Source organism: Crocuta crocuta, unplaced genomic scaffold, assembly GCF_008692635.1.
Source record: "Crocuta crocuta isolate KB4526 unplaced genomic scaffold, BGI_CrCroc_1.0 scaffold131, whole genome shotgun sequence".
Taxonomy (NCBI): domain Eukaryota; kingdom Metazoa; phylum Chordata; class Mammalia; order Carnivora; family Hyaenidae; genus Crocuta; species Crocuta crocuta.
Genome location: NW_027528977.1, coordinates 9,164,634 through 9,188,158, shown reverse-complemented (window position 1 = coordinate 9,188,158; position 23,525 = coordinate 9,164,634). Strand labels below are relative to the sequence as shown.

The 23,525-nt window shown below is 43.7% G+C and overlaps 1 protein-coding gene across 3 annotated transcripts in view; it reads left to right on the top strand.

Moving 5' to 3' along the window:
- MCC (MCC regulator of Wnt signaling pathway) overlaps positions 1-23,525 on the top strand; it is a 271,105-nt gene that overhangs the window by 89,725 nt on the left and 157,855 nt on the right. Inside the window, exon 1 of one of the 3 annotated variants that reach the window (XM_077757205.1) lies at positions 22,387-22,472. The exons of the other annotated variants lie outside the window; for them this stretch is intronic. Within the exon in view, the coding sequence (XP_077613331.1) occupies positions 22,446-22,472 (27 nt within the window). The 5' untranslated portion in view covers positions 22,387-22,445. Of the gene's footprint in view, positions 1-22,386; positions 22,473-23,525 lie in introns of those variants that run through there. 3 annotated transcript variants of the gene reach the window in all.

The following is a 23,525-nucleotide window of genomic DNA, read 5'->3' as shown; positions in this document are numbered from 1 at the left end:
CTGGGTGGCTCAGTTGGTTAAGCATCCAACTTCTGCTCAGGTCATGATCTCACTGTTTGTGGGTTTGAGCCCTGTGTTAAGCTCTGTGCTAACAGCTCAGAGCCTGGAGCCTGCTTTGAATCCTGTGTCTCCTTCTCTCTCTGCCCTTCACTGCTTGTTCTGTCTCTATCTCTCAAAAATAAATGTTAAAAAATTTTTTTATAAAATGCAGAAAAACAAGTACACTTGAGAAGAAAGAAGGAACACGACAAACAGAAGATGTGTCTAGGAGGAATTAAAGATGAAAATGATTAATGTAAATCAAAGGTTAAAGAAAAACCAGAATTGAGCAGGAAAAGGGAAGCAGCAGCAGGGAGGAGGGTAAAGCATTGCAGCAAGGTCCATTTTGTTTTTGCTTTTTCTTGAAGTGACAGCAGACTGACATGATAGAAATTGTGCAATCTGGAAAGTACAAGAAGGTCTCCCTCTGAGCGCCATGCAGGCAGGAACTGCATTTTGTCCAGTTTTGTGCTCTGTGCCTTGACATTCAGTGTGTGTTGGTGCATGACTACTAGGAGGAATAGGTTTTCCGAGTAAAGGGCTGGGAATTGAGAATGAAATTGCAGGTGGTGACAAATGTTCCCCAGATTGGTAGAGATTTTGTGTTTGAATATTGGCAATGTTAAAAAAAAAAAAAAAAAGGTTATATTTTAGGCTTACATTTTGTTGTGTAAGTATAACAGCTGCATGCTAGCATAGCAAAGCTGTCTGCGGTGTGGGATTCTTTTGGTTTTAAAAGATCAGGCTACATGTGGCAGTCGAATGCTTTCCAAGAATGGTATGAAGCCTTGTCTCTGGCCTTCCCTGGAGAGTCAGGCCATAGAGCTCTGTCTGATGGTGGCTGTCAGCAACCAATGTCCATGCTGAAAATATCTAGGCATTTAAGATTAGTGAGAAGGAAATGCGTGCCATGCTGCTCCGCAAAGAGAGGGGTCTGGTTTTTCTTGCCTTTTAGCATTGGATATATATGTATTGTTTCTCTCTCTCTCTCTCTCACTCTCTCTCATATATATATATACACACACACACGTACATATAATGAATAATGAATTGATAAATATTGGTTATATATGTAATTTATGTACCAACATAATTTTATTTGCTGATGTATTCTTATTGAGAGATCTGGTAGAATGTTATCAAATACCTGCTGGTTTTTAAATGCCAGATGTTAGCAAGGAAGACCTCGGTGGCTCAGTCGGTTAAGTGTCTGACTTTGGCTCAGGTCATGATCTCACAGTTCATGAGTTCGAGCCCCATGTCAGGCTCTGCGGACAGCTCAGAGCTTGGAGCCTGCTTCAGAATCTGTGTATGTCTCTCTTTCTCTATCTCTGCCTCTCTGCTCTCTCTCAAAAATAGACATTAAAAAAATGCCAGATGTTAGCAAAATGCACTATACTTAAACTGCAAATATGTATTCTTTCTGGGATCATACAGCATTTTAGGGACATTCTCTTAGAGAAATCATGAATGAGTTCAAAATTTAGAGACTTTTTTTATGTTTAGTTTCTGATTTTAAGGAAAATCCGTTGTAGTTTGCAGTTTCTGCTTTTCAGGCATGTGTCATACATAACTATCTCATTTTTTATCATTTAAAAATGTTAGTTTTTAGGGCACCTGGCTGTCGCATTCAGTTAAGAATTCAACTTGATTTCAGCTCTGGTCTAGATCTCATAGATTGTGAGCTCGAGCCCTGCATCGGGCTCTGTGCTAACAGTGGAGAGCCTGCTTGGGATTCTCTACCTTCTCTCTCCCCCCTGCTCTTTCTCTCAAAATAAATGAATAACTTTAAAAAATGTTTTTATGATACATTTGTTTCTAATAAAACGTCTTCATTCATGTTAGCTGCAAACTGACCTCTAAGCCAGTTTGGTTATGTTTAATTGAGTGGAGTTTGGGGTTGGCCATCACTAACCTTCAGCAGTCAAGGTAGATCAGGGATAGAAGTCTTACTTCTCCATCATGTTCCCAGTGTGAGACTGGACCCCTATCAACCCTGCTACATATGCAGATGCTAATTGCCTAAATAAGTAGGCATGAAGCAGCCACCAAGCCTGTCCTCTGAACTTTCAGATGCTCTGACAATACCTTATGTGAAAAGTTACTGTGAAGTAAATGTGACATTTCTGGGGGCAGAATTCTGCTAACCTAGTCAGGATCCAATGATGAGAAGCCAGTGGCTATATGCAGGATTGTTCTAGAATCGAGAGGTGGACACCATCACATGGGGTAATGTTGGGCTTGTCAGATTCCCCTATCTCATTTGTCCTTGGATAGAGTGCCTTACCACACTTCTAGCTCATCCACATACCTCAAACTTCACCAATGAGAAATCTTTTCTGACCTCCACTGAGCTAATTTACAAAGCCTTCAGGGTTGAGAGAGGTGAAGTAGCTGCCTCTGGAGTGATCCCTTTTGATGAACAACTTGCAAATGCTAGCCACACATTTCCAAAAGGGAGTATGTGTGCCTGGTTGGGGTGGATCCTGGCACCTAAGGGGCGGATTAAAACAAACATGTCCCTATCCTATGGTCTGTGCTAAATTATTGTTCCTATAGCTCTTTGTTGACTGGAAATGAATTTCATCCTTTACGGAACTTCTGTAGTACGAGTCAACCTTGGTTTCTCCTTCCTGTGTTCACTCAGGTCAGGTCTTTCTTTTTGCCTGTGTATTTATGTTCCTGTGCCCCCACACATCCTGTTTCCTTTCACCTCGGCAAATTCCACCTTCAGATTCCTCCCCACACTTGTCTTCCTACTTGCTGATCCCTTTCCGAATCCCTGCCACATTGAGTCTGGGGACATGCATTCATCAGAAACACTGGCTGGCTCATAGTCAGTGTAGGTTTTATGTGTGTGTTGAGTGGGTGTGTGTGTTAGTCTTATTATATTCCTTGCATTCCAGACTAAAATAGAAGGTTTATGATGGGAGCTTCATATGCGTTTCTAAGCTACTTCCACCCGGATTTAACAGAGCACCGAGCGCCAATAGGTGCTGGATGAATATTTAAGAGGGAGAATTGAGGAGGAAGAAGGGAGGATATGGGCAAATTATGGAAAGGTATATTTAGATGCCTTCTAATTCCTGGTCAGTCACTTGTCTGAGCAAAAGATGTCCTGTTGTACTGTTGAGGACTTAACACTTCAGTCTTTCTGGTCACAGCTTTGTCACCACATTCTCTGCCCTAATTGATCCCTCTGTTAATGTCAAAGTATGTGCTACAAAAGCCTACTGAATGTAATAGGTTACGTCTAGTTGTGGTGCTACAATAAAAAGTAAAAAAAAAAAAACACTCAACCGTATGTCCTTTAAGTCAGAGATTGTATCTTACAAATCCTTTAAGTTTTTAATTTTAATTAAATTAATATACAGGGTTTACTTGCTGGTATCAAGTGCTCATCATGACAAGTACACACTTTAAATCCCATCACCTCTTTTACCCACCCACCCCCACCTCCCCTACCTCCCCTCTAGTAACTATCAGTTTGTTCTCTATAGTTAAGTATTGGTTTCTTGGTTTGTCTCCTCTCTTTTTTCTTTTGCTTGTTTGTTTTGTTTCTTCAATTCCATACATGAGTGAGATCATATGGTATTTGTCTCTCTCTAACTTATCTCACTTAGCATTATACTCTCTAGATCCATCTATGCTGTTGCAAATGGCAGTTTCCATTCTTTTTTATGGCTGAGTAATATTTCTGTGTGTGTGTGTGTGTACATACACATACCACATCTTTATCCATTCATCTATTGATGAACACTTGAGCTGCTTCCATATCTTGGCTATTGTCAATAATGCTACTATAAACATAGGGGTGCATTTATCCCTTTGAATTAGTGTTTTTGTGGTTTTTGGGTAAATACCCAATAGTGTGATTACTGGATTATATGGTAATTCTTTTTTTTAAACATTTATTTATTTTTGAGAGAGAGAGAGAGAGAGTGTGTGTGTGTGTGTGTGTGTGTGTGTGTGTGTGTGTGTGTATGAGAGAAAGAGAGGTAGGGACAGAGAGAAACGGAGACAGAGGATCCAAAGCAGGCTCTGCACTGACAGTAGAAAGCCTGATGCAAGGCTTGAACTCACAAGTCACAAGATTATTACCTGAGCTAAAGCTAAACAACGCTCAACTGACTGAGCCACCCAGGTGCCCTACAGTAATTCTAGTTTTAATTGTTCGAGGAACCTCCATACTGTTTTCCACAGTGGCTATACCACTTTGCATTCCCACCAACAGTGCATGAGGGGTCTTTTCTCTCTACATCCTTGCCAACACTTGTTGTTTCTTGTGTTTTTTATTTTAGCCATTCTGACATGTGTGAAGTGGTATCTCATTGTGGCTTTAATTTGCATTTCCCTGATACTGCGTGATATCGAGCATTTTTTCATGTGTCTGTTGGCCATCTAGATGTCATCTTCGGAGAAATGTCTGTTCATGTCTTCTGCCCATTTTTTCATTGGATTATTTGTTTTTTGGGTGTTGAGTTTAGTAAGTTCTTTATATATTTTGCCTACTAACCCTTTATCAGATATGTCATTTACAAATACATTTTTCCATTCAGTTGGTTCTCTTTTAGTTTTGTTGATCGTTTCCTTTGCTGTGCAGAAGTTTTTTTATTTTCATGAAGTCCCTGTTTCCCTGGCCTCAGGAGACATATATAGAAAAATGTTGCTATGGCGAAAGTCAGAGAAATTACTGCTTATGCTCTCTTCTTGGATTTTTATGGTTTCAGGTCTCATATTTAGGTCCACAATCCATTTTGAGTTTATTTTTGTGTATGGTGTAAGAAAATGGTCCAGTCTCGTTCTTGTGCATGTTGCTGTCCAGTTTTCCGAATATCATTTGCTAAAGAGACTGCCTTTGTTGAAGATATGTTGACCATATAGTTGAAGGGATACTTCTGGGTTTTCTGTTCTGTTCCATTGATCTGTGTGTGTGTGTGTGTGTGTGTGTGTGTGTGTGTGTGTGTGTGTTTTAAAGTGCTGAGATCATACTGCTTTGATCACTACAGCTTTGTAGTATATCTTGAAATGTGGGATTATGAGACCTCCAGTTCTGTTCTTTTTCAAGATTGCTTTGGCTTTTTGGGGTCTTTCATGGTTCCATATAAGTTTTGGGATTGTTCTACTGTGAAAAATGCTGTTGGCATTAAATCTTACAATCTAATCACTGCTGACAGAGATGGCAATAAGTATGGACACCATTTTTATAAGCAAAAATGAAATAGCCTCTAGACACACTCATTTACAAATTTAACAAAAGCATTATCTACTTCTCCCCACTTCCTCTTTTTTGTGTGTATGCCAGACTTGGTGTTCCGATGTTCCCTCCCACCTCCCTGGAGAGTACGTAGGATGAATGTGGAACCTGACCAAAACACCATATCCCAGGAAGTAGATGATTCCTTATAGGAAAAGCCGTGGAAGGAGAGAGTTAGTAGATCAGCTGACACCAGGAGCTATAGGCTAATAATTGATTTTTTTTATTAAATTTATTTCTGAGAGAGAAAGAGAGAGAGAGACAGAGAGCGAGTGAGACAGCACGAGCAGGGGAGGGTCAGAGAGAGAGGGAGACAGAATCCGAAGCAGGCTCCAGGCTCGAGCTAGCTGTCAGCACAGAGCCCGATATGGGGTTCAAGCCCACGAACCGTGAGATCGTAACCTGAGCCGAAGTCAGACACTCAACCGACTGAGCCACCCAGGCGCCCCTAAAGGCTAATATTTGAAAGCAGCTCCTTTCTTGTTCTGAGTGCAGTGGTGGCCCTGAATGAGGTGGGGGGGTGGGGGAAGCCTACCTTACTTTTTGCTTGACAACTTAATATAAAACTCTTTCCCAGAAGAAATTTTTGTACTGGGCCTTTATAATAAAATTATTGCAGCCATAAAGGTAGTCAGGTATCCAAAGCCTAAAGGAAATCGGGATAGGTCTAAAATAACCGTGTACACTCAGTCATCCTTCTATTTCCTTTGTAGTCTTTATGGGCTCTGTTGGGAGGAACCCAGTGGAATTGCCCTAGGCACAGTCTGGTGTTGTGGTGCGTTGCTTAGGCAGAGCATGGCTGATTGGGAGCCGTTGATATAGGACAGTTGGGAACAATAACATTTTGGGACTGAAAATAATTTTTGAAGCCTTACTTCCTTTACTTTTAAAGCATTTTAATGTTTGTTCTTTATGACTTCAGGTAAACATATCAAGTATTTCCCAAAATCTGCCTGAGTTCTGTATGCATGAGTTAATGAATTAACTTAAAATATCAATCTTGAGATGTAAGAGCCTGTCAGGAAAACCCAGACACTTGATATAAAATATAATCTTATTCTGTAGGATATACAGCTTCTTTAACAAGCCCTGGTTATAAGAGATGATATTTAGGAAAGGTAACTTAAGAGGCAGTCATATCAATCCACTTCCTGAAGTATTTTAGGATCTGCTCTTGGATAAAGTTAGATCACTATAGGATGTGGATGTACACCACATCCCTTAACCCTCACAGAAGGACTTCAGAATCTGACCTCAGCTTTAGGCCTCTGAATTTTAGAGTGAGTTGTAATACATTAAGAGCATTCAGAAATTCAGGCCAGCATTTTTGCGGCCATGTTGTTGGTGACGTGTTTGAGTGAAACAGTAGGGACCTCTATAATTCTTCATGCACGAGATAAATCTGTAAAGAACTGAATCTTTTGGGGAGCCTGGGTGGCTCAGTCGGTTAAGTGTCTGACTTTGGCTTAGGTCATGACCTCATGGTTTGTAAATTCTAGCCCCGGGTCTGGGCTCTGTGCTGACAGCTCGGAGCCTGGAGCCTGCTTTGGATTCTGTGTCTTCCTCCCTGCTTGCACTCTGTCTCTCCTTCAAAAATAAATAAACATTAAAAAAAATAATAAAGAACTGAATCTTTTACGAAATGGGTGTTCTTACTTTTTACTGTGTTACTATTGTTAACTAAAATTTCTGTGATTTCATCTTTGTTTGAGTTTCTAGTACACTTTAAAGCAAGTGTTAGCTTCTTCACAGCAATTATGTTTGTTATGGTTAAAAATCTTGTGTGTCTTTTTTTCCCCTTCAGTTCTTTTACCTCACATTTCAGAGGAGAAGGGAAATCTTCTCCCACCTCAAAGAATGAAGTTGAAGAAAGTTGCAAAGATCATTATCCAAATTATTTGGTCCCTCATTTTTTTAATACAGGACCACAGTCTGAGACAGATGAGAGCCATCTGGGAGGCAGCTATAAATAGCTTCTGGGTATTCTCGAAAGTTGTGTAGTTTTCCTTCTGCATAAGATTAAGGAACTTTGTAGAAAGGAGTTAATTTTGTCCATTGGGTTAAAGCACAGATAGATGCCAACTTCCTTCTTCTAAAGTTGGCCATGCAAAGGATTGATTTATTATAAATTACCGTATTATGAATTATCATATTTTGTGACTTTATTTCTTTTATCTTTAGTAGCAGAACCTTTTTCTTAAAAAAAACAAAAAAACAAAAAAAAAAAAACACAGGGGCACCTGGGTGGCTTAGTCGGTTAAGCGTCCGACTTTCGTTTAGGTCATGATCTCGCGGTTCGTGGGTTCGAGCCCCGTGTCGGGCTCTGTGCTGACTGCCAGCTCAGAGCCTGGAGCCTTTTCAGTCTGTGACTCCCTCTCTCTCTGACCCTCCCCTGCTCACGCTGTCTCTCTCTCTCTCTTCTAGAAATAAATAAAAAAAACAACAACAACAAAAAAACAAAAAACAAAAACCAATTCATAGGCTAGTGTTATTTTGTCCATATCTTTGCTACATCCACCTTAGCTCCTTTGGATACCAGGGGCAGGTGAGTTGAAATGTATAAATGGAGAGGAAGTTGAAATCCTAGTACAAAGCGAAAAGTGTGGGATTATTATCTATGTTACCGTTGGTAAGCAAATAATGCTTATGTGTAAGCCTTTAGCCAGGTAAAATCTCTCCTTCAAATGGAAGGTGAAGTTCAAACATGACTGAACTTTCAAACATGTTAGCCTCCACCTCTGCTATGAGAGTAAGGTCTTCTTTCAGCAGGCCACTCTAATGTTAAGCCTTCGGGGTGGGGGGTAGCATTTTTTTAATATTGGTACCACAAGTCTTTCATTTAGGTTCTTTTTATAGATGTATATCTTTTAAGCTGTTACTATGCAGCTCTGCCTCATTTCACCCAGTAGATAGAACTCTGAAAAGTTGTGAGTATAACACTTATAAATGAGCTCAGATTTTAAGTATTCTAGGAAAACCCGTTATTCAAGGGAGCCCTGCTGAGAATCATTTTGTAAAGCGCTATGCTCGCAGTAGGCACAGGATAGCTACATGGATTGACAGATGACAAGAAGGATCCTTTTATATGAACAACTTTTTCAGTAGAGCCTTTCTCTAAGATTCATTTCCTCCAGAAACCCTGTCTCCTAAGTCGAGTATGGGTGTCACTGGGCCCTGGCCCAATAATGACTTTTGTATGTCTCTATTGTACTATGCTAATGTCATTTAAAACAGTCTGCTTGATGCTGACCGTGACCCGGGCCCTGTACTAAGCAACTCTCATCTGTTAGCTCCTGTGATCCGGGAGGCAGGTCCTATGAGAGGAGGAAACCTCAGTTTAAAGATGCTTGCTCATGGCTTGCCATGTTGACATGACTGGTGAATACTGGAGTCTGCTTTCAAATGCGAGTCTGACCCCAAAGCTTCTAGCCTCTGAAGCTATGTGCTTGTAACTCCCATCTGTGTGTGTCCACTAGCTGCAGCTCCCTGAAAACCTGAGCTCTGTTTTGCCCACCTTCGTCCTTCTGTGCCTGGTGTATAATAGACCCCTAATGTGGATGAATGGAGAAGGAAAGGCCAAGGTTTTGGTTGGAGGACCTGGGTCTAACTCTGGTTCTGGTACCAGATAAATCATTTGACCTCTCAAGAGCACCACATAAATTAAGGAAATACTCCTTGCCCAAAGCTATTGTGAGGGTCAGATGAGAAAGAGCTTATGGAGGGGGCGCCTGGGTGGCTCAGATGGTTAAGCGTCCATCTCTTGGTTTTGGATCAGGTCATGATCTCACAGTTTGTGGGTTCTAGACCCCACGTCGGGCTCTGTGCTGACTGCTCAGAGGCTGCTTGGGATTCTCTCTCTCCCTTCTCTTTCTGCCCTTCCTATCTCCCAAAAATAGTAAAAATAAACATTTTAAAAAGGAAAAAAAGAAAAAAAGTTATGGAAACCATAAGAGCTATATAGGAAGGATTCATAGACTAATTACCTAATTTACCTATTTTATAAGTTCAAAACTATTCAAGGCCCTGGGGTTCCTCAAAGCACCTGAAATGTGTTTATTTTTTTAACGTTTATTTATTTTTAAGAGCGAGGGGGGAGGGTAGAGAGAGGGGGAGACAGAATTTGAAGCAGGCTCCAGGCTCCAAGCTGTTAGCACATGGCCCAATGTGGGGCTCGAACCCATGAGATCACAACCTGAGCCGAAATTGGATGCTTAACTGACTGAGCCATAGAGGTGCCCCAAGCCACCTGAAATATTTAAGTATTTGGAAAATAATTAAGGGATAAAGGAACAACAATTTTGATCAGGCTGGGAGCAGAAAATGCTTTAAGATAATTTAAGGTTTTTGGTGTGTATACACGTACTGGCAAGTGGGCAAACAGTGCAGTTACAGCTAGGTGACAAAAAGCACCCCAGATTAGTGGAGCTTATAGCGAGAGTGCTCGGTGGAGCTGGGAAGCTCCATTTCCCAAGGCAGTGCCTTCATTGTGCTGCCGAGCCTCAGTTTCCCTATCTGTAAAAACAAGGTATTTGAACTGAATGACTCCAGGCTCCAGTGATATCTGTCACTCTAAACTTGAGTCTCTAGGGCAGCCCTGTGGGACTGAATGAGTTGTCCAGTCGTGCCGGGTGCCAGCACACGGTGTCTGCTGCCAGCTTCTGGCCTTTCTCCCTACTGCCAAAAGGGCAGATAGACCCTCACAGGCTGGGGCAACAGGACCCCTGTGGTATCCTTCAAATGTCTTGTAGAGCAGTGCTAACTGGCAAGCTGGCCCGTGCACCGTGTCCCCTGAGGTTCTCTTTAGTTTAGCCTTTAGTTCTACTGCAGTAGTCTCACGTGGGAGAATGTTCTGTTTCCCTCCTCACACCCTTAATCCATCGATTTGAAACTATTAGATTTCCCTTATTTAAAGCAAGTGCATTTTTCCCCCCTTGGAGTACAGTATAAAAATGGTCCTTAAGACTTGATTTCAACCTTAGAACTATTTATTTATACTTTAAAAATGTAGAGTCTATAGGACTGATAAGAATGTGCCCTATGATAGCATCTTAGGTTTTGTCATACTCATTTTCAAGTGCATTGTTGAAGCTTCATGTTGACACTGGCAGGTACACAGAGCAGGAATGACAATCCACGCTTTGCAAATGGCCTAAGGGGAGGGAATGTGCATAAGGGACAAGGCAAGCTGGGCCTCAGGCTTTGTCTCCTTTGTCCTGTTTAGTCGCCCTTCTCCGTGCTATAAAGCCATGTTCACAGACCTGACCACAGAGGCTCCAGATCGGTCCCGTGAAGGAAGCAAGCAGGGCAGGTAATGCCCTCATGACAGCTGAGGAAATGAAGTCTCAGAAGCCAAACTCCTTGTACACACACCTGTGGCTGTTGACTCTTCTGACTCTAAACCCCCCTCTTCTGACTCTTCACTACATCGGTTGATTTCCATTTCAGCACTTTCTGTAAAAGCTTCAGGCAGTGGCGTCATCTCGCCAGCATAAAGCACATCATGTTTTAGGGATTCATTGAGGAAAATGCTAGTGAGGCAGGAGTCAGGAGAAAGAGGAAAGATGGAAAAAGACTAGGATCAGCACTTGGATTGCCTGCCTCCTTAACCCAGAGTGGGCGGCAACCTCGCGAAGGGAACCCCTGCTGCTTTGTCTGTAAAACCCTACACTAGCCCCAGACTGCCTGTGTCAGCCTCGTTGTATGTTGAGGGGAAAGTTAGGGACATTTCCACTTTGCACACTAAGTACTGGTGGATTTTATCTGTCATTACCCGTCTGCATTTATCTGTTGCTGCATATAAAACTAAGACTTCAAAGTGGATTCAGTTTAGGTTTCCAAATTAATCCACCTTGAATCTGAGGTCTAATATCTGACAAAGTGTAAAAGGCATTATGATGAGAAAGTCGTTGGAATTAGCCTCCCATCTGGTAATAATTGTCAGAAAGCAAACACCTTTGGGATGAATCTCCCCTTAATTTCTCCTGGTTTCTTGACATCCCTGCTCTCCCCTTACATCGTCCTGCCTGGAGGGAGCGGCTCTCTCCCCCCAGACATTTCTGTGTGGTGTTTGCCTCTACACCCCTCAGAGCGGCCCAACTGGTTGGAATATAAGACTGAAATATAAGCTTCAAGTATTTCAATAGTCCAAGTAAATTTTTACTCAGTGTGTTTTTTTTCCTTTGTGTATTTCTGAGGGAAAGAGGTTGAATCTTGAATAGCTATCATCATTTTTAGAACTAAAACCATTTGTGTTCAAGATCAATAAGTAACGCTTTTCCGAGGGAGAGAGCTCTGCGTGCAAAGGGCTTCATCTGCTGAGCCGGCTTCATAACTTAACATCGGGGGCTGGAAAAATCCTTTGTGACGACTTTATATATGGCCTTGCATTCTTGTTCTTACACGTAATGCTGATTAAACTGTTCTTACAAAATCTCAAGACTGCCTCTTCAGGCACGTAGGTTAATGGTTCTCTGGAAACACCCAGTGATCTTCCTGACAGTTCATAGGCTCTGTACTCATCCCTCTTATTTATCTTATCTGCTCTAAAAGGCGGTGGAGAGAGACCAGTGTTCGCCTATGCCGGCCGTCATATTTTAAGAACAGGATAAAAATTGCTGGAAAAAGATGAGAAAGTAGAGAAGAGTGGTCTGTACTCGGTTTGGATCCCTGGCACTTTCTTTCAAGTTTACTTTCATTTACTTCCATTAAGGAGCCATTTAGACTAGATTGGATAAGAACAATCTTAGTAATTGTTAGAGCATTCTTGAAAAATGCATCGTACTTAGTCTAGATTAATTTGAGAATAAAATGCCACGTTGCCTTGCCTTGGATCTATTGGCAAAGAAATCTAATAGCAAAACCCATACATCTGGTAGTTTTGAGCCCCTCTTAACCTGTCATTTAATATGCAGCCTTTATTACGTAATCTTTTGATCTGGTGGTAGTGGTGATGTATGTCGTGTTTTATGGAACCCAAGAACGATTTTATCACTGCTTCTACAGTCAAACGCTCTACCACTGAGCTATACCCCCTTTATCACTGCCTCTGTGTAAAACCCAGCATAGTTTTCTCATCCTGGTGGCTTGCACAGTGCCTGGTTGTGTGGTTGACTATTGGTTGCCGAGTTGCTTTGTTAAAGCCACAAACTTTGGAAGTGAAATCATCACACCAAGCGATCCGGCTTATGTCGACTCTTCTGTAAATAGTACGCGCTGGGGGAGTATTCTCTGGCCCCTGGGGAAGGTCAGCAAAGTGGTTGTGAGACAGAGTAATCTGGTCTGGGTCGTGCTGAAAGCTCTTATTGATATGGGATTAGTCTCGGTGGAGACAACGCGCTGTCACATGGGCATCACTGCAATTGAGTGGAGTGAGGTGGGAGGCCGGTGGGGGGAAGGGGACGCTGCTGAGTCACTGAGTTCATTAAAAGGCTACTGCACCGGCTGGCAGCAAGGCCAATCCCTGGACTGTGCCGCCACCACACCCACACCTCTGGGTTGGTGAAGACTCCACTCCATGCCAGGTGAGGAGGACAGCAGCCCTTGACAAGGTAGGAACCCGAGAAGCTAATCTCTCTCTCAGGCCCCACATACACACAGCTGAGAGCCCCTGGGCAGATTCACAAGGGCAGAAGAGTGAAGCCCCAGCTAGAATGTAGGACCTCAGCCTCTGGTCCTGAGTGTGCTTCTCTGTGCAGATGCAAAGGGGGCTGGCCACCAGGAGATATCCTGCCTTGGTGGCTCAGAAATTCCGAAAGGGAAGAGAGGAAATTGTATATGTGTTATGAGTAGCCAGCAGTCACAAATACTGTTTCTCCAGATTGGGCATCATTTAAAGTCCCGTTTAAAGTTAGCAGTGAGCAGGTATTGTTGGTGTGGGTGAGAAAAACAGGGTTGAGAATGTTAAGTCACTGTTATTGCATGGGTGTCATACAGTTAGTCTGAAGCTTCTATGCTACTAGAAAAAGTACAAAAAATGGCCAGTTTTTGTCTATATTGGGACTGGGGTGTGGGAAGTGGAGGGTATTTGCATGGGGGGCAATGGGGACAGAAGTCATGAAGTCTCATAAACTGTGTCTCATCTCTCGAGGGAAGGAGGGTAGTTTTCTGGTCTTTGCCTTAAGTTTTGTTCCCAGCCTTAGATGGCAGTGCTCGGTGTCTGTGAGTGTCTGCTGCAGGCTGAGGGGACGTGGCATGTGTGTTTGTTGTGTCCCCACCACAGACACTGTAGATACATCTCAATGACTATTAATAAGTGAACATGACCAAAAAAAGGAACTATAGAGATGAATCTGTAGACCAGTTCTGTGTGTACGTTGTCAAAAGATTGAAAATTGGTGGTGACTAGAGAATACCTTTCAAGGTAAACTCTGAATGATGAAACTCTCCACTGTTGCTTATGAGTCCTGGAGAATTGATTTTGGCAAATCTTGATTGAAAAATGGCTGCTTGGACTAGACGAGTCTTTTTTTTAAAGTAAGAAGTCATTTCCTCCTGAAGCTCCCTGTGCATTCAGGTAGAAGATAGAGGTTGCTTTATTTTTTAAATTTCTTCTCCAGCTCCCTGCCCTTTCCCCCCACTTGTGCAGAGCTGAACATTGAATTCTATTCATCTCAATTTGTTCAGAGGTGTCCAAAGCAAGGAAGGCAGAGAGCAGATGTTTGGTGGCTTCAGGGAATGGGGGATATTAGTAATGGAGGATAGAGGTTGTGCTGGGTCGGGGAAGAAGGAAGGCTTGTTTTGGTGCAAGAAAAGTTTGTTGTTTAATTGGTTGTGTTGGCAGCCAGTAGTGATTGGGAGGGAAAGAGAGCAAAGATGAAGAGAACAGGGTGGAGGGGGAGGGCAGGGGGGGAGGTCATTCCTTGCCCCTGTCACCTCTTTCCTGGCTGGCGTGAGCATAGCCTGTCTGATGGCGTGTTGCTTGGATGGCCCATCAGGAAACCACTTCATTCCTGGCTCTCCTGGTCTCAATTAGCTTGAGTGTAAAAACTTGGTTGGCTTAATCTGTCCCTCTAGCAGAATAATACTTTCCCTTTTTAAAGAGAAAGGAATGTGTCTTGGGCATTAATGAACCTCTATTAAACTAACCTTCCTCATAATTAAATTACTTACTTTGAAGTGAAGGAGCACCTAAAAATTGAAAGTTGAAGTATGATCCAGAATATGGTTTAAATATTTCTTTCAAATTTTAATAAAAGTTCAAAAACGGAGAGTGTCAAAAGCATCAACTCTGAAATAGAAGACATTCGTTTAACAACACTCATGACTGGGGAGAAAAACAACAGCTAATTGGTTCTTGAATTTTGTAAGTCGCCAGCAAGGAGCCGTGGATGCAGTTTCATCTAACTTGGGGCTCTTGGTTTATGGAGGGGTGTGGGATGCTAGATTGCAGTGGGCCAATCATCTCTAACTCTAGATCTGAGTGTATGTGATGGAAGATGAATTTTGGAGGGATGGATCAGAAGCTTTTCCCTATATGTAATGGTTAAAATAAGAATTGAAATGTTTGATCTCAAACTGCCATACTCCAAATGACCTGCTGATGATCCAGTACAGAAAATTAGCCTTCCATTAACTGCGTGGTCAAGTTAATTTGTGTTGAAGAAATGCAAATACATTTAAAGATCGAGCCTGACCAAAGTCCTCCCCCTCTCCTGGCTTTATGGAGGACAGTGCTAGTTCCCACCAGCGAAGGGATCTTATATCTCACTCGTGGACACACCCTGATAGCTCTCGGGGTGCTCTCTGGCTTCAAACTCTTCCATTGCCCTGTCTTTGAAATTCTGCTTTGTTTCTGGGAATGGACCCTCTTGCTGATGAGGTTGGCTAGATTTTGTTTTTCATTTCTTAAGTTTTATCCAAATTACTGTGTATTTGACATAGGTAAGGGGCTTTCTGTGTCAGCTCGGTCTGCCCTATAGACCCAACGTCTAGACTTAAGTGGGCTGGGAAGTTGAAGATGGTAGAACATCTCTCTCAGTTGAAAAACTAAGTGTTAGTGTTGGAAGGAACCCTGTTAGCCCCTTTGTACAGTGTTCTGCATTCTAGTGGGGAGGGGATCTGTGGACATGTAGGCAGTGATGTATTCTTACAGCAACAAGTGGTTCCACTGTGAAGTTGTCATCTTGACACACGGCTGCTTTCCTGCACACTCCTCTGAATGGCTCTCTTTGAACAAGATGCCCCTTCCTATTGCTGTATTGCATCCACCAAGGCTATATTTGTGTGAGATCACCTTTCCTTTGTAAGTTCAGCTTCATGGTGTTTATTATCCATAGTCTATGCATTTATCATGGCAGGCCAGCTCCCTTTTATTCTTTTCTATTGGGTTTGAATCCCCTGTTAATATATCTTACTTACAGCCTTCATCTGTGTAGCTAGGTTTTAAGTTTCACTTAAGCGTCTTTGTCCACTTCCCATATTTCACATTAAAACTAGTTCACCTGGTCAGTTTGTCATTGCAAAATTTCTTTTCACCCAAGCTCAGGAGGTGCCCTTTCTCCCCCTGTTAGGGGTCTTTATTCTAGTGCTTTATACACTGCCTAAAAAATAAAAATTCTGTTGGGCATCATCACGAATATTGTTATAATCCATGTCCACTTTATCTTTGAAAATCAGTGACGTACACCTGGAAGAAGCCAGGAAAATCCCTCCCTTGGGTTTCAGGACTGTCCTCAAAAAGTTCAGGAAGTTTTAATGGTTGTTCCTGCATAAAAAAAGCAGATGAGGAGAAGAGAGGGCAGAGTCAGCATTGGCAAGCTGTCGCATCCTTCTCTGTAGCATTTGTCAGTTTCTTCAGGAAGTCTGCACCTTCGGGGAGTGATGATCTCATCCATGAAGGTCTCTAGCAGCTTGCCCTCTTCCCTCCCTGCAGCGGCCCCGAGACTCATGTGCGCTCTATGGTTGTGGTCCCTGCTGCCGGGCTGGGGCTTCCCTTTCTTAACCCGTAGCCTGTTTGTGACTCGTGTTAGATAACGAATCCTTTCAGGAGTCTGAAAACTGCAGAGCTCCCTCCCAGAGGAAACACACATATGTTCAATTTGTGTCCAGTTTCAGGGGATTCGGCAAATCCTGATCAAGGTGTGTGAACTTCAGGGGAAGGGTCCCTTGCATAAGCCATACACATGTTGGCTTTGAAACTTGGCAATTTATTTTTACTACGGTCTGTAGCACAGATTGTTCTCCATGTTGCATGGTTTCGTTTATTATTTACTTTCAGTCCCGGGCGCACGGAATAGGGTTAATCATAGTTCGTATCACCCTACTTACTGGTTCACACAGGGCCCCCTTCTATCACTTTTATTTCTGTGTAACAACTAACACTTGTGAGCCCACCCCCAGCTAAGAAACTAGAACCTTACCATATTTACCGACACCTGTGCCATCCCGCCGACCCAAGCCAGTGTCGCCTCTCTCTTGAATCTTACACCAATTATTGACTTGCTTTCTTCAGAAATAATGTTGTCATGTATGTCTGTACATTTCTAAAGGGTCAGCTGGGATACAGTTTCAGTTCCTAACTTCTCTCAAGAAACCTAGAAGTTCTCTGAGATTTTATATTTTACTATTTTGAATACATTTTAATATTTAAAAGAATTTGAATATTTAGATATTAAATATTTTAATATTTATTTTAAAATACCTGAGCACCTACTAGGCGTTTGGTACTGAACAGCAGGGGACGGTAGAAGAAGATGCCAGAACCCTTTATGCTCAAATGATTGCACCAGCAGAGACACAAACCTAATCACCTTCTCTGGGTGATAGCATTTCTGTGCATGGTAAGAGTCCTGTTTTAAGTCAGATGTATACATATTATGAACAAGGAAACTTACAGTGCCCCTACTTCCCTTGGACCTGAATCTGTATCGGCTCACAGTGCAGCCAGCAGCCCCACCCCCTCCCCCCCTTCCATCCTTAGACCTGTGCTGTGCCACCAGATCACATGGCATTTGGTGATGTGCCTACATCTTCTCCTTATATGACTCTCCTTTTTCCTCTTCCCACATAGGTTTATGGAAGGCAGCATATTGTGGTTCAAAGACCACAGGACTCAGTATCTGTGGCCTTGGGTTCAGGTTCTGATTTGCCAGGTGGTCTGTGTTGAGCATATTACTTAATGCCCGCCCTCCTCTTTCCTTAAGAACAAAGTGATGATAGTGATAACTCCCTCATGAGGTGCTATGGGGATTGAATGAGCTAATGCCCTGTATTTCATTTATCTTTAAAATCCATGAAATAGAGTGCTTTAATACATATTATACAATAAGTTCTCAATATTTGATGCCACCTCTAATTGGTTTGGCTGCCATGGCCCAAGCAATAGGAAGTGAAAATGAAAGACCTGGGTTCTGTCACCTGTAGTCTGAGACCTCAGACTTCCTGGGTGCTAGAAGGGACATAATAAGAGCTTCTTTTAATAAGAAAGGAGCCTGTCACAGTGACCTTTGGCCCAGTGCAACCTTTCTTGCTTCAAAAAATCTAAAGTCCTGTTTCTGTCTTCTATTGTCATTGTTACATGCAACATGGCACCCTTAATAAATAGTTGGAAAAAAAAATCAATGGTTCTAGATCACCAGACCCATTGAAACCTGGAACCCATAGACATGCTTTTATTTACCTACAAATTTTTGTAATTAGCATTGGTAAATAGCCCCTTCACATCAAAATATTTCACTTAAAAACCCAGATTTTAGGATTTTGTTAAAAAATTGTCTAGCGACACAGGGTCCACATTCCCATCTGTCAGTAAATGCTGGTGTTGAGAAGCACGTGCGCAGTGGTAAGCAAGGCATGCCCTCTCCAGTTGGTCATGGACGTCCCTGCTCCCTCATGCACCTAGCCTGCTTCCCTCCTGTCTTACCTGTCTGATCTCCTGGAACTGAAGTTTGTTACCTGTCCCCAGTGTGTTATGAGAGCCTGATACCAGGAATGAGGGTTAGTCATCCGTTCAGTGCTGCTTCTCCGATCTGGCACTGGGTCCTCGGGAAGGGTGAGGCACATGAGAATGAAGAAGAGGATTAGTATATGTATATCACTGACATATACCCACAGTAGGAGAGCTGGTTCACGTTCAGGTGTGACCGCTGAAGAAGGTGACAAGTGCCAGATGACTGGTGAAAACAGAATTGAAAGGAGTGGTGTGTGCTTCTGCCTGAGCTGCTTAGGGCCGGGGTCTCGGGAATGGGACTTAGCTCTTGAAGGATAATATTTCAATATCTAGAGGAGAAAATGGCCTTCTCCCTGGAGGGAGTGACACATGCAGGAAAAAACAGCTGTGACATGACCAGTTTGACCCACACATGAAGAGGAGAGGGAGCTTGAAAGGGAGGAGGGGCCAGACAAGGGACCTTGAAGGCCAGACAGTGGCATTTGGAAATAGGTACTAGGAAGTTGCCAAAGATTTTTGAGAGTATTGTGATCAAAGTTGTTTGAGAAATGAACATTCATTCTTTTCAGCTGTCAGCAAACATCCCAGAGGCAGAAATGGCTGTTGACATGTTTGCCTGGCTGGCCCCTGTACCCTCCAACCTGCTTTTTCTTGAAGCCCATGTCTTCAAGGGGTGCTCCAAGGATGTGGGAAGGGTCTCTTTTCCTTCTTAGGCCTCTGGCTTCTGTCAGGTTGGCAGAGCCCCAGTGACCTCGGGCCTAGAGACAAGTGATATATTTCACATGCAGTTTTAAGTGCATCAAAGGAGAGTGGTGACAATTGGAAAGGAGTTTACTTGTATCTACTAAAGAGATTAGAAACATGTTTGGGGCTGCTCTAGGTGATGTCCCACCTATTCAGACAGTCGTCCATGTCTGGCTCCAGCCAGTTTGTGGGTCCAGTTCTCTAAGTGGGGAACGGTTGGGATCTGATGGTTATAATCCGCTGCCCACTGGCCAGTGCTGGCTGAGATGCTCTGCCTTCTCCAGCAATGGCGAGAAACTCCGCAGCTGAGTAATTACTGATTGACACCCGCATGAAGTCTGCTGCTGTCCTCACACCAAGGGTGACCCACCTGCTGTGTTGGAGCTGGCTTCCTCTGCTGCTCCCTTTGACAAATGCTTGGCTGTGTCTAGTCTACTCTGTGCCCTCGGAAAGCCTGTGGCATGGTCACCATTCGAAACAGGTACAGATGCTTCTTAGCTGGGATGATTTGGTTTCACTCAGAGTGAACATCACTGCTTCCAGAGATGACGCTGTCAGCCTGGCTGGAGTGTCCCCACAGAAAGCACAGAAGTGACGCCTGCCCTTGGAGCTGCGGGGGTGCACTCTCCTTTGTTGACTTTGTGACTCTTTGAGCTTTGGTTTATTTTGTTGGCTTTTTGCACTGCATCTAAGTTCATTTTCACAATCATTTCTCAAAGAAATTCGAGATTGCAGAGCTCTTCCTAGTGAGCAGAGTGGCAATTACCTAGTAACCATGTGGCATCAGGAGGCCTTTCAAATAGTGTCCAGTTACTTTCTCTTCTCTTGGGCTCTGCTGGACTTCTTTAATCCATTTACTCAATGAAAATTTCTCAAGTGTATTTTGGGTGCACTAAGCATCAGGCAAAGCTGTGGAGGTGCCAAAGTGAGTAACAGGCGAGTTAACACCATGCATGCCTGCCAGGTGCCCTGATGGCTTTGTGATAGTTGATAGGCAAAATCATTGACTGGTCAGGTGCAACCATTTTCTTTTTCCCCTAGCCATAAACTAGAAATGGGACGGTTGTCACTTCCTGTGTTTGGTTTTACAAAGTGAGTTCTCTGGATGCTGGTTAATTTTGCCGAAGTGCTATTTCTGTAGTTGGTGCAACTGCCACCAACTGTCCAGTGGTACCTGCAGACACGAGGTAGAAGTGACAGGTGGATGATCCCTAGGTGTGGGTAACGGGGGAAAACCAGGAATAGCCCACCGAACGTGCTGTCATAGAAAAATAGCACGTATTTCCTAAGTGGTGCTTTGGTTAGTCATTCTTAGAAAACAAATCAGAGGAGTAATTCATAGGTGTACAGCATTCATTGAGGTAAATCCCAGGTAGCCTGTAGACCTCGGTGTACAAATTGGCCCCACAAAGAGACAGAAATGCACATGTGTGTGTGACTGAAGAGCATAAACTCCTGGACAGCGGATCCCAAGCTATTAAGTGTTTTCCTATGAGAAGCAGAATTTACTTACTTACTTACTTCCACTGGATGTGGAAGGAATTCCTAGGCTTAAAATTAGTGAGAAAAATAACAAAAGGATAGATCAATAGGATTTGACAGCAAATGTATTACTTTCGTGGAAAGAATTTAGATAAACTAGAGAAAATATTTCTAACAACTCTATTTTACCGTCCTCAAAGAGCTTAGTACAGTAAAAACATCTGGTTAGCTGAATAACACGCACTGTCCATGTTCATGTCCTAATCCCCAGAATTTGCGAATAGGTTTACCTTACAGGATAAAAGTGATTTTGCACAAGTGATTAAGAACTTGAGACAGAAGTGTCATCCTGGATTACCAGGTGGTCCTAATATAATCAAAAGGAGCTTTTATAACAGGACGCAGGAGCTGGAAGCGGGAAGAGAGAGACGTGATGAGGAAAGCAGGGAGTCAGAGTCAGCAATTTGAAGAGCGAGGCTGCTGGCTTTAAAGATGGAAGAAGGAGCCTGGAGCCAAGGAATGCCAGCAGCCAACAGGAGCTGAGCGAGGAGAGGAGGGGATTCTCCTCCAGAGGCTCTGGAGGGAGTCCAGTCCGACTGACACCTGGATTTTGGCCTAGTGAAACCATTTCAGGACCCCCAGGTCTGTAAGGTCTTAAATGTGTGTTGTTTTAAGCCAGTAATTTCATGGTAATTGGTTATAGCAGCAACAGGAAACTAAGAATCTGAATGAATGAGAAACTTCCCTGATGACGTCTGCTGTCACTCAGAAAGTGCTTCTGTGTCCAGGCTATGTCGTGTGTCATCTGAGTCCTCACAAACCTATGGGGAAAGCGGTATATAACTGTCCTTTTTGCAAAAAAAGTTCGGTATAAGGTTTAAATTGTATGTCACAGTTGTTCGTGTCAGAGCTAGGATTCCGTCTGACCCCAAAGCCCATGCATATGTGTCTTTAACCCTTACTTCTTAGAAGTACATGCAAAGGACACATGCTAAACTGTAAGCAGTAGTTGGGGTTACAAGTGATGTTTTTAACCTTTTAAATTTACACATTCTCTACAGAGAATATATAATCTTATGTTCAAGAGGAGGGGAAAACACTGTTAGTGAAATCCTGTTAACCTGGCCTCTTAGGGTTTATCGTCCCTGACAGCAAAGTCTCCCAGAGAATGTTTCTCTTCTGGGTCAGAAGCCCTCTCCAAGGTGGGTCTTGAAGGGCGCTCTGATCTAATAGTGTGGCCTTATCGAAACATCTCTAGGTTTTGGTCTTTAGTGACTCTCAGATGTGGGGCACGGATAGGGGGATACGTGGCTCCAGGCACAGGCAACGTGGGATGTGTGGCGCTGGGCACATTAGTTGTGTCACTTTAACTGTCACATAAAACAAAATCTCAAAAAAGTAAGTCACCCCAGCCTCAGCTCTGTGACCTTGCTTCCTTTCTCTTCTTCTGCATGTACACGGAGGTGTAGTTCAAGGAAAAGTGCCGCTGAAGATAGGAATTCTGCCCGTATCACCATGAGATCGGGGGTCCCCGTGGTTGTCCCCTTCCTTCCCCATGGCCCCCCGCTCTCCCCTGTCTGCTGGCCTTCCTTTGTTCTAGCCGAGGGCGACAGGCCGGCTGTGGGGACACGTGGCCCAGCAGGAAGGCCTCCTGGGTGCTGTCCGGATGCCATGACGTCATGCTGGGAACCCGCCCCGTTTCCCCACAGTGCTGTCTGGAACACAGGCTCACCAGGACCTCGATGCTTCTGCACGGGCCAGGGCCAGAAGGAGAGAGATTAAGAAAGAGCAGGGACGCCCTCCTCCTCTGAAAGGGTAGGAAGGGAGGAGAGGGGCAGAAGCAAAGCCCAGCGGGTGTGGGATGGGGAGACTGTGAGGCTGAGCGGATGGAGGGTGGGGCGAACACCTCAAGGAGTTCTCAAAACCCGAAAGGCCAGGAGAGCTAGTCAGAAAAATGTGTGGCCAGTGTGCTGTGGAGGCCGATAGGGGCACACCACCCTTCTTAACTCTCCCACCTCTGACACGTGTCACGTCTGGATGGGAAGAAATCAGGAGCGGGGACAGGTAAACAGCCTTCAGCTTCTGCTCAGAGACATTTGGGGACCTATATGCAGTGTGATGGATAACTCCAAATGGGAGTGATTGTAGATTTTGTATTTGATGATTTTTGTGGTTTTAAAACTCTGTTCATAGGATCTGGAGGCCCTGGCGTCCTGCTCCCGCTGGCTGTGTGCAGGCGCCCCCACCCCCAGCTCTGACTTTCCCTTCATCTCTCTCTTCCACTTACTTCAGGATACTTCTGTTTTGGCCCTAAGCTCAGTTGTGGATATGGTGAGGGGGCCTTGTTTCTTGTTTTGAAGGGGCATTTCCGTTTCTATTCTGAAACTTGAAGAATGTTTATTTTTCATTGCCTCTCAGAATGAGGCAGGCCCTCAGAAGAAGCAATCAGCTCTGAGGGTGTTTTCTCACACTGCCGCTCGCCTCTGCCCTGGGGTCCCTTGGCACAGCCTTTTCTCATCTCTAGATGCTGTAATTCTTGGCCAGTAAGGCATTCCTGTATTATTATACCAGCTCCTGCTTTCACCCCACCACACCCTAAGTTTTGTGGTGGTTTTGTCTGTTTGTTTAGTGTTATCAGAAGGGAGAGCTCCTGTTGACCAGCTCTGCATTCTCTAGCTGTGATTCCGGGATAAGGTCCCTCCCTGCAGTGGGGCTCTTCTTTGTTTTGTTTCAGAACCATTTCTTTTTTTAAGTTTATTTTTTTTATTTTGGGGGAAGAGGGGCTGAGAGAGAGGGAGGGAGGGAGGGAGAGAGAGAGAGAGAGAGACAATGAATATCCCAAGCAGCCTATGCACTGTCAGCATGGAGCCCAATGCGGGGCTCAGACTCAAACCGTGAGATCATGACCTGAGCCAATCTCAAGGGTCAGACGCTTAACCGACTGGGCCACCCAGGCGTCTGTTTCAGAACATTTCTTCTGTGGTTCAAGGGTCTCCTTTTCCTATGGAGTTCATCGCTTGAACTTTTCCCACCTTGGAGAATTCCGATAGCCTTCCTTTGCCACCAGATTTTGCCCTTGCCACGTAGGCGGAGCAGCCTGGATCTGGGAAAGCACGA